The 11,006-nt window shown below is 51.5% G+C and overlaps 1 protein-coding gene across 1 annotated transcript; it reads right to left on the bottom strand.

The window, feature by feature from the left end:
- Positions 1-648: 648 nt before the first annotated feature.
- MRPS25 (mitochondrial ribosomal protein S25) lies at positions 649-10,864 on the bottom strand. Its single transcript, XM_026501425.4, has 4 exons — positions 10,597-10,864; positions 8,127-8,233; positions 1,718-1,805; positions 649-1,008 (listed from the first exon to the last, which is right to left on the bottom strand). Exons 1-4 carry the CDS (start codon positions 10,728-10,730, stop codon positions 816-818), a joined length of 522 nt encoding a protein of 173 aa, XP_026357210.1. The 5' UTR covers positions 10,731-10,864; the 3' UTR covers positions 649-815.
- Between the last annotated feature and the right edge of the window lie 142 nt (positions 10,865-11,006).

Below are 11,006 nucleotides of genomic sequence, written 5' to 3'. Positions count from 1 at the left end.
CCGTGTCCTGTGAGGAAAGAACTAGGTGGACCCTCGGTAAGCCCTCACCCTCTCTTCCAAACCTTACAAAGTAAGGCCTGAATGAGCAAGAGGGCAGACGGAAGGGCAGCCTCCAACACCAGCCCTCAGAGCAGGGCCCCAGAGTCTCAGCCAGCCAGCCCCTCCCCTGTCCTGCCTCGTGGTCTGCAAACCTATCTGTGAACGAGCCCTAGCGCCGGGGAGAGGCGCTGCCAGAGGCCGCCTCGCCAGGGCACATGCCGGAGGGTGGCTGGTCTGTGCCCATCACGGGGCCCCGTGCACCGCTGGCACGCCTGCAGCCAGGCCTCTCCGGAGGAAAGCGGGTTGGCTTCAGTTTAAAAGGTGAGCGCTTACGCAAGGCTTGCCCTGGGATTTCTGAAAGAGCCCGAAGAGCCTGAGCAGAGGGGACTTCCACGCTGCCAACCACCTAGCTCCAGCTAGATGCTACCAGATCCCACCCCAGCAGCTCCTAACTCTCCAGGGCAGGGCCCGGAAGAAGAATCGAAGCCAAGAGAGACCAGGAAAGGGTGGCAGGACCAACACAGGGATGTCAGCAGCTGTGGCCTTCGACCTTCCCTGTCCCCACGCAGGCCTCTCTCCTGTGCCCAGGGGACCACACACACACCATGCTGGAGACCAGGAAGCATTTTATTAACCTGAGAGCGTGGAGCTAACTCCCCTGACCCTCCCATGTCCTTTCACACAAGTGTGTGAAGGGGACCCTCTTACGGCAAAGAGATTTTTCAGAGTCTCTGCAGGGACAGAACCAGGGGCTTCCCTGGGTATGGCCTGGGGCCTCAGTCCTGGGTGCTGGCTTTCAGCATTGCTTTGTACTTCCCTGTCAGCTCCTTGGGTAACGGTACCAGGCCCGGGCAGGGGACCTGCCCTTCCACCTCGCAGATACACTCCCGCAGGCAGTACTTTCGGGGCCCAAAGTGGGCTGGGTGAAAAAGCGCTTTTTTCTCCTGCTCCTCCTCCTCCAGGGTTTCCCTGCCAAAGAGCACAGACAGCAACGAGGTGTGGGAACAGCGCTCTGAGCCTCGAGACAGCGTGGGACTTGTTGGCCAAGTGCGTCCCACCAGCGGCCGGCCCGGGAGACCTGGCTCTCCCGTGCCTCTCGACCCCGAAGTCTGTCACCCCTCCCCCACAGGCCACCCGGGAAGCACACTGGCCACAGGCCCAGGCCCACACAGAGTGGTCAGCCTCCCTCCGGCCTAGAAGCAGCCCCAGCTCTGAGTCAGCACGAGGTCAGGAGGAAGGGGTCTGCAAAGGCCTCTGTGTGCGTCCTCCGAGACGTGCTTTCTTGGCTTCCCTCCCTTTCCTCTTTCCATGCATGTAAAGAGAAAGGGCGGATGCGCACACATCCGGGGGTTAGACACCCACAGCTCCAAGGAGAGATTCTCAAGGACAGGTGGCTGCGACGGCCCAGGCAAGTGTTTCCACAGCACCTCAGCTTCCCGTGGAGCCGAAGAGGTGGGGGGGGGGGTCTCTGACCCCACCTCACAGCGGAGGGAGGGGGAGCCCACATAGGCTCGGTGACTTACAGCCACAGGGCTGGAGATCCAGGCAGCGGCAAAGCCCGAAGGAACGGCCTCTGCAGCCCGCGCCCTGGCTGGTGTGCGCCCTCCTGACGCCCCTTTTCCTCCCTCACTCCATGCTGAGACATTTGCTCCCCTCCAGATCAACCCCAGCAACTCACTTGCTCTTCCCCAAGATTTTCTTGATGTGCTCCATGATCTCCTTATTGCTCTTGGTCTCCACATCCACAAGGACCTGCTCCCCGGAGTCTGGAAATGGGAAGCAAAGGGGACAAAGTGCTAAGGACCGGGCAGCACGCTCCTCAGCCTCAAGTCGCCGCGGCGACGGGTCTGCTTTTAGTGGTGAAGCACTTTAACAGTAAGATAAGTATGGCTGTTACATAACCCGTAATGCTACTCTTCTTTTTCCATATTTCTTTCAACATGAGCAAATCTGAGGTATGTGCAAAAGCATACCAGTTACTAACTTTTATTTATTTGACAGAAAGGGAAACAGACAGAGAGAGAGCACAAGCAGGGAGGGGCAGAGGGAGAGGGAGAAGCAGACTCCCTGCTGAGCAGGGATCTCTCCCACCCCACCACTGGGCTGGAGCCCAGGACTCCGAGACCATGACCTGAGCTGAAGGCAAGACCCTTAACCGACTGAGCCACCCACGTGCCCCCTAAAGCACACTATTTTAAATGGAAAGCAATTCTCCATTTCCATGTTCATGGATAGAATAGTCAATATCATTAAAATAGCAATTCTCCCCAAACTAGGTCATGGATTCATTGCAATGTCCATCAAAATCCTAGCAGATGTTTTTGTAGAAACTGACAAGTCGAGCCTCAGATTCACGCAAAGGACCCAAAGCAGCCAAAACAATTTTGAAAAACAAGAAAATGAGAGGATGTTCATGTTCCAGTTTCAAATTTACCATCAGCTACAGTAACCAAGACAGTGTGGCATTAGCATAAGAACATACTACCGAGCAATGGAACAAAACCGAGTGCAGAAGTAAACTCATATTTTTGGCCAACTGTCAGCAAAGACGCCAACACAATTCAACAAGGGAATAAATTAATTTATACCTTCACTTCACAGCATTAAAGAAAAAAAGAAAGAAAAAAACCTGAAAATGGATCAGCAACCTAAATGTATGAGTTAAAACTTCTACAGAACTTTTAGAAGAGAACATAGGAAGTCTTCATAGCCTTCTAGGCAAAGACTTTTAGGCGCGACATCAAAAACATGGTCCATTAAGGAAGTAATCTGATAAATTAAAATTCATCAAAGTTCAAAACTTGTGTTTCAAAAGATACTAAAAGCTGGGGCGCCTGGCTGGCTCAGTCGGTGGAATGTGCGGCTCTGGATCTCAGAGTGATGAGTTTGGGCCCCACACTGGGTGAAGAGATGACTTAAAAATAAACAAACTTAAGGGGCGCCTGGGTGGCACAGCGGTTAAGCGTCTGCCTTCGGCTCAGGGCGTGATCCCGGCGTTGTGGGATCGAGCCCCACATCGGGCTCCTCCGCTGGGAGCCTGCTTCTTCCTCTCCCACTCCCCCTGCTTGTGTTCTCTCTCTCTCTGGCTGTCTCTCTCTGTCAAATAAATAAATAAAATCTTTTAAAAAATAAATAAATAAACAAACTTAAAAAAAAAATACTAAAAGCCACAGACTGGGAGAAACTATTCATAACACATACACCTGATAAAGGACTTGTATCCCGACTATATAAAGAATTCTCTCAACTGACTATCGAACTAAAAATACAAAATAAACATTTGACAACAGAAATTAGTAACAAAAGTTAATAATATGCACATAAAAAGATAACCTTCATCCATCATTAGTCATTAAGAAAATGCAAATTAAAACCACAGGGAGATGCTGGAGTGGCTCAGAATTTTTTAAATGGGTAACGCAAGTGTCAGTGAGAATACAGAGGGACTGGAATTGCCCCACATGGCTGGTGGAAATGCAAACTATTACAGCCACTTTAGCCAGTGAAGACACAGAAAAAGGAAAGAAAAAGATTGGAAAGGAAGTAAAACTGTATTTGCAGATGGAATGATCGTGTATGTTGAAAATCCTAAGGAACTTAGAAAATAAAACCTACTAGGGGCACCTGGGGGGCTCAGTCGGTTAAGCAGCTGCCTTCAGCTCAGGTCATGATCCCAGGGTCCTGGGATCAAGTCCAGCATCGGGCTCCCTTCTCCCTGCTTCTCCCTCTGCCTACCACTCCCCCTACTTGTGCTCTCATTCTCTGTCAAATAAATAAAATCTTTAAAAAAAAAAAAAAAAAAGGGAAAAAGAAAACCTACTAGAAATAAGTGAATTCATTAGCAAGGCTGCAAGACAAAAATCGACTGGGCTTCTATAAAGTTGTAACCAAACAACTGGAAAATGTATTGTTCTTTAAATACTTTTCACAGTAGTCACAAAACATACTCAACATTGTTAAAATGTCTATTTCTCCTCAAAATGATCTATAATGTAACTCCAATCAAAATCCCAGCAAGTGGGGCGCCTGGCTGGCTCAGTCAGTAGAGCAGGTGACCCTCGACTGCAGGGTCATGAGTTCAAACCCCATACTGGGCATAGAGCCTACTAAAAATAAAAAAATAAAGTCCCAGCAAGCTTTTTTCTAGAAACTGGCAGGCAGGTTTTAAAGTTCATATATAAATGCAGGACGCCTGGTTGCCTCAGTCAGTTAAGCGTCCGATTCTTGATTTTACCTCAGGTCATGATCTCAGGGTGATGAGATCGAGCCCTGCACTGGGCTCCATGCTCAGAGCGGAGTCTTCTTGGGATTCTCTCTCTCTCCCTCTGCCCCTCCCACCCACTCGCACGCACTCTAATAAATAAACGGATCTTTGTTAAAAAGTTAATATAAAGAACATATAATAGCCAAAGTAATTTTGGAAAAAAGGAAAAAAAAAAAGAACAAAGTTAGATATAAAAACTACCTGATCTTAAAGGCTTACGATAAAGCCACAAACCCGGACAGTGTGGTATGAGCCTAAGGACAGACACACAGTGAGAGGATGAAGTCAGAAATATAAAGTCAAGTGATATTTTTGTGTGGTAAAATACACATAACAAAAATTAACCATTTTAACCATTTTAAAGTGTGTAATTCTGTGGTTTTTATTCCTTTCAATGTTGTGCAGCTACCACCATTATCTAGTTCCAGAACTTTCTCATCACCCCAAATAGAAACCCTGCACCCATTAAGCCGTCCCTTCCTATTCACACCACCCCAGCCCCTGACAACCACTTTCTGTCCCTATGGATGTGCCCGTTCCAGACATTTTATCTATAAACGGAATTATATCATCTGTGGCCTTCTGTGTCTGCCTCTCTCACTTGGCTTATGTTTTCAAGTTGCACCTGGCTTGTAGCATGTCAGTACTTTGTGCCTCTTCATGGCTGAGTAATATTCCAGTGAATGGAGATACATCAAGTTTTGCTTATCCATTCAGTCAACTGAGTTTTGATGAAAATGCCAAGGAAACTAAATTAGGGAAAGGACGGGTCGTTCACCACGTGGTGCTAGGACACCTGAGTGTCCCAAGCCTAAAACGAAAAACGAGCCTCAGTCCCTGGCACACTTGATACACAAAGAACTCAGCCTGTAGCAGAGACCCAAATACGAAACCTAGAACTATAACGCTTCCTAAGGAAACAGGACAAAATCGTCACCACCCTGGAGTAGACGGAGACTCCTGGACACAGAAAGCACGAGCCATGAAAGAAAACAACTGACGAGCTGGAGTTCTTCCAGATGAAACTCGTGCTCTCCCGAAGACCCCATTACGAACAGCAAGCCGAAGGCTGAGAGAAGAGTCAGAGTGCACCGACCTGACCGAACAACTGCATCCAGAAGAGAGAGAATTCAGTGAGAAAACAAAGAGCCCGGGTTTTGTTTAATGGACAAAAGATTCAAATAGACTCTTCATGAAAGAAATCTATGAACGACCAATAAGCACATGAAAAGATATGGGAAAATGCAAATTAAAACTCTGACGAACCCTGAAAAACTAAAATTTAAAATATTTATGGGGCGCCTGGGTGGCTCAGTCAGTTAAGCGTCCAACTCTTGGTCTCGGCTCAGGTCATGATCTCGGGGTCATGAGATCGAGCCCCTTGTCAGGCTCTGCGCTGGGCATGGAGCCTGCTTAAGATTCTCTCTCTCCCTCTCCCTCCGTCTGTCCCCCACCCCGCGCTCACTTAAAAAAAAAAAAAAATTTAACATGGTAAAAACAATGACCCCAAAACATTTCCCTGTCTTACTCCCCCAGAGTGTGTGAAGAGGTCACTTTATGTGGCAAAAGGGGCTGTGCAGACATGAGTCAAGTTAAGGCCTCAAGGTGGGCCCATTCGCCCAGATCATTCTCCGGGATCATGGCCTAAATGAATCACACGGCCCTTAAAATTGGAGAACCTATGCAGGCGCGTGACTACGGAAGAACGGCCAGGCAGGACTCGTTGCCGTCCTTGAAGGTGGAGGAAGGGGCCACAAGCCAAAGAATGGGGGTGGCCTCTAGGAGCTGGAAAAGCCATGTAAAAGAATTTGCCCCTAGCCTCCAAAAAGGAAGGCTCTGCCGACACGCCGACTGTTGTCCGTGTTGGCCTTCTGCGGACGTGTGTGTTGCCGCAGGCCGCCAAGTCTGCGGCGACTTGTTCCGGCAGCCACAGGGGACACAGGTAACGGGACGTGAGGATGGGAAGCCACCGGGCTCCCGCGCCCTGCTGACGGCGGGCTGAGACCCACACTCGTCCGAGAAAGCAGTTCAGCACTAAGAACGTTACAGACGGATCCTGGGGCCCGGCAACCCCACCCCGAGGCCCTGCCTAGGGAACAGAGCGCCGACGTCCACAGGCCAGCCTGCGCGGGAAGGTGCAGAGGCGTGCCGTCTCCGAGGAGCCGGAAACTAGAAACGGCCCTCGACAGCCACGGGGCCTCCCGGGAGGAGCAGCCGGCCCACAGCCCGGCTCTCGGGGACCTGGCCCCTCCGGCCCAGCGCGGGCGGGGACTTCCTGCTGGGTGGCCCCGACCTGCTCAGGCCTGCGCCACCCTCTGAGCCGCCTCCCGCCAGACCCCCCTCCTCTTCCTCTCCTTCCAGAGATGTCCGACCTGCTCTGCCATCGAAGGCTTTCCCTGCCCTCTCCCTCCCCTCATCGCCAATAAATCTAACTCTGTCTCGGCATTCAACAAAAACCCCCATGTCATACGGGGGATGGACAAATAAACTGGTATATTCCTGCGGTGGGTCACCACTTGACACTGAAAATGAATCAGCTACTGACAACTCGTGACAGACGATCTCAGCATGATGAGGGCGAGCCCGACGCGGCAGAGTACGCACCGCGAAACACTCACAGGACCTTCGGGAACAACACTGGTCTATGGAAAAGTCCGAACGGGGGCTGCCTCTGGAGGAAGGGGGACGTCCCTGGAAAGCCACGCGCAGGGACTTTCTGGAGTCACAGAGATGCTCCGTGTCATCTCTTGGAGAGTGGGAACACAGCTACGCAACAATTGTCAGAACTCATCAACTTATGCACAGAAGACCCGTGTGTCTTATTACAGGTAAGTTGTATCTCAATGAAATTAATTTTTTAAAACGCAAACACAAAATACATACACAAAACCGCTACCACACCACCATTCTCTTCACCTGACCTCGCCCTAGTTCTCTGTCACGGCACTTACGCCCTGGCTGTCCGGGTAAGCTCCTTGTCCTTTCTGTCTGCTCCTAATAGGGTATCGTCTCTACAAGGGCAGAGACCTCTGTCTCTGCGGCTCCCTGACACCCCAGGCACGTGCCGGGGCCCAGCGGCCACTCCGTCCGTATTTGCTGAATAAATTTAAGAACAGCATCATTCTGCTTCCTGAAGCACTTCCCAAAGCACACTTCAGTTGGGTCTCGTAACCACATGAGGCAGATGCTGGACATTCGCCTGAGAAACAAAGCAATGGGAACAGAACTCGCTCAGGGTCTGACTGAGTAGAGAGCGGGCCAAGCATCCGGTCTGACTTCCAGGCACTGAACCCAGTAGAACCGAACACTCCCTCTGTGCCTCGTGGGAAAGGAGAGCATCGTGTAAGCGTGCGGTCTGGAGAGGACACACACAGACCCACGACCCGCTCAGGAGGACATGGCCAGCGCTGAGCACACAGCTGGGAGACAGAGGGAAGGACGACATAAGGGTGCAGGAAGAGCTTCCTGGAAGAAGTGGTGCCCAAGTGGAGTCTCAGAAAGATTCTAAAACTAAATCAATAAGCAAAACAGCAAGGCATTTTCTGGCAGAGGGACCGACACGAGCAAAGGCGAGTGTGGCAAGGGAATTTGGAAAAACCAGCCGTTCGCTGTGAGGCACGTAGAAAGACATGGGGGCTATAGGAGATGAGGCTGGAGAAACAGGGGAAGAGTCCAGACCTCAGTGGCCACTGTGTGCCAAGGTCCAAAGCCCATGACGGAAGGGACATTTACAAGAGCTCGTATCTCAAATCCCCCAAGCGCTCTGGTGGGAGAAAGGGGTGGGAGGAAAGACCCTCCCGGCCTCGGCAGCGGCCCCACTCACCCAGATAGAACCGCAGGAAGGGGGACGGCGTCATGTTCTTAAACATCATGATCTGCACCCAAGGGTTCCTGTACTGGATCTGAGGTATGTTGAAAAACACAAACTTCCTGCAAAAGGGAGGAAATGAAACCTGTGAAACGGAGTTAACTTGAAACGCTGTGCACCTGTGTATTTTTTGAGGGAGACAGTCCAGAACTTTCATCCAATTCTCAGGAGACCCTGCCCCACAAAAAGGCTGAGAAAAGCAGGAATGTATCAGTATATTCTCTGAACAGTGGGTGTCAGGACTTGTGGCTTGTTATTTGAGGGAAGACATCTGCATCCCTACCTTACACCGCACACTAACCTAAAACTCACTGAGCAGAAGAATAAATGTAAACATAAAATTATGAAATGTCCCAGATCTTGGGTGCTGGTTAGACGCGTATATTCATTGCTAAGCAGAAGCTCATCAAGCTGTATACTTCATGTAAATTGTACCATAATTTAAAAATAAATGAAAGCAAACATGGAAAATATGTTCGCAATCTAAGAGGGAGTCCTTTAAACTTAGGTTTAAAACACAGATAAATAGGACCACCTTAAAACTTTTATATGGCCAAATTTACCAGAAACAAAATCAACATTTGCCAAACCAAAAGAAAAATGTTTGTAAACAAGAGTCAGACGTTTAACCAAATGAGCCAAGTATTAAAATACTTGAACTGCACGGGGCGCCTGGGTGGCGCAGTCTTAAGCGGCTGCCTTCGGCTCAGGGCGTGATCCCAACGTTCCGGGATCGAGCCCCACGTCGGGCTCCTCCGCTGGGAGCCTGCTTCCTCTCCCACTCCCCCTGCTTGTGTTCCCTCTCTGGCTGGCTGTCTCTCTCTGTCAAATAAATAAATAAAATCTTTAAATTAAAAAGAAAAGATTTAAAATACTTGAACTGCAAGTATAAGGCCTGAAGGCCTATTCTGATAGACTGATCATTTAAAAAACCAGAGATTTCTATAAAAATCTGCATTTCTGGCTTCCTGACAAGTCAGAAACTCTCCATGGGGCCCACATGGCTAAGCCGCAGCCAAGCAGTGCACGGCCCTTTGTGACAGGGCACATTTTCCCAATCTGAGGGGCCCCTGCAGACTGCTGCCCTCCTTCCTGGTACTGCCCCACCCCTGCTGACTCCTAGCATGGATGGATGGGATGCACAGTGAGTCACGAAGGAGTATCTGGGTGCCCGTTCACCCCTAGAACCAGGTATTCCGGAAGCCATCAGCCCACCTGATCCCATGCAAGCAGGTACAAGTTTTTGGCTTCACCTGTGGACAACAAATGGCTAGGAGGTAGCTTCCGGCTATCCTGAACAACTGTGCAGCAAAGGCCCCTCACCATGGGGGGGCCATACCCTACTGGGAGCACTTCCCCTGTCCCATTTTGATCCACCCCATACACCCAGTCCCGAAGCTTCCGAAGGACAAGACTGTCCTCTTGGGCACTGTTGAATTCCCAGCTCACAGCATGGGGCCAAGCATTCAGTAGGCACTCAGTAAATTTATACTTAATACCTAAAAAGCCCGAAGCACCGCTACTGCCTCAAGGTTCAAGTCAAACATTTCTTTTCTAAGCTTCCATTTAAGGAGTTCTCACTCTGCTCCAGCCTGAAAAATCACCTCAAGGAGTTTAAAGGCGGGGGGGGGGGGTATGGAGCCTGGGGCTACACAGCTGACATAATCAAATATGAGGGTGGCGAGAAGCCCGCTCGCAGCTACGGCCCACAACCACTCACTAGCCAGCGTGGCAGCGTGGGCAAGCAAGTTCCCTAACATCTCTGTGCGTTTCTGCATCCCTAGAACAGGGATAACCACGGGGCTTCCGTAAACATCACAGGAGACGATGCGTGGCTAACATTCAGAACCACGCTGCGCACAGAAGGGCTCAGTAAGTGCTAGCAGCTGTTACTTCTTTCAGTACATCCCCACAGCGGCTCTGGACATAGGTGTCCTGCCAGTCTGGGACAAGGAGAAGGCGCAACTCGCCCAAAACCGAGCTGTTAGAGCTGGGACCTAAACAGGGTCTGTGGCCTCTGGGCCCGGCTCCATTCGGAGCAGAACGTGCGCCGCTGCTCCGCACCGCTCGCCTGCCAGGCACAGGCGTTAAGGAGGCTCCGGCCTCCCCGGGTTAGCCTAGTCCTCCACCGGGGAGGCAGGGTGGGGAGTAGGGGCCCTTGTCGTCCCTCCCCGACCTCAGTCCCGACTGCAGCTGGCACGCGTGGCCCTGCTGTCCTCTTCTCGCTGTGGAACCTGGAGCAAGCTGCTTGCTCCTCAGTCTCCTCGTCTGTAAAATGGGACCAACGGCACCCAGCTCAGGAGGCCAGCCTCGGGATTAAGTGGCACCCAGAGCCGCTCCAGGTCTCCGAGTCACTAGCGCGTCATTACAGTGAGCAGGGTACGTCCGCGCGGCCTGGGGGCGGCCTCGAAGGGCTCCGACTGACCTGGCGCCCTCGCCCAGCTCCCCGTGCGTGTTGTAGTTCACCGTCATGACCTTCACTGAGTCCTTAAACACCACGTCCCCCTGGCCCAAGTACTGGAGGGTGCGGCGGATCGGGAAGCAGCCCTTCATGGGCATGGCGGCGGAGGGGTCGGGCCGCGGGCTTCGCAGCGAGGAGACACCCAAGGCAGCATACGCTACCGGCCCCGCGGACCTCACACAGCTTCGCCTCCTCGCTGGTTTCCACTTCCCGCGCAGACGCACCGGAGACGCCTCCCGGCGGGCAGCGCGCACACGCCGCGGAGCAGCTTGGAACTTGTAGTCCTGGCTAGAGTTGGCTTAGGGTTTGGGGCGGGGATCCGGCTTGTATCTCTTCGCTTTAGAACACCCTCCTGGAATGTTTGCTTTTCACAC

This window comes from Ursus arctos, unplaced genomic scaffold (genome assembly GCF_023065955.2).
Source record: "Ursus arctos isolate Adak ecotype North America unplaced genomic scaffold, UrsArc2.0 scaffold_14, whole genome shotgun sequence".
Classification (NCBI taxonomy): Eukaryota; Metazoa; Chordata; class Mammalia; order Carnivora; family Ursidae; genus Ursus; species Ursus arctos.
This window is presented reverse-complemented; position numbering and strand designations above follow the sequence as displayed.

Coding starts and splice junctions, on each gene's coding strand:
- MRPS25 (XM_026501425.4), bottom strand. CDS start 10,730: ATGCCCATGAAGGGCTGCTTCCCGATCCGCCGCACCCTCCAGTACTTG. Junction 1,806..8,126: donor CTTCCTGCGGTTCTATCTGG/GTGAGTGGGGCC, acceptor TCCCATTTCCAG/ACTCCGGGGAGCAGGTCCTT. Junction 1,009..1,717: donor AAAATCTTGGGGAAGAGCAA/GTGAGTTGCTGG, acceptor GCTCTTTGGCAG/GGAAACCCTGGAGGAGGAGG.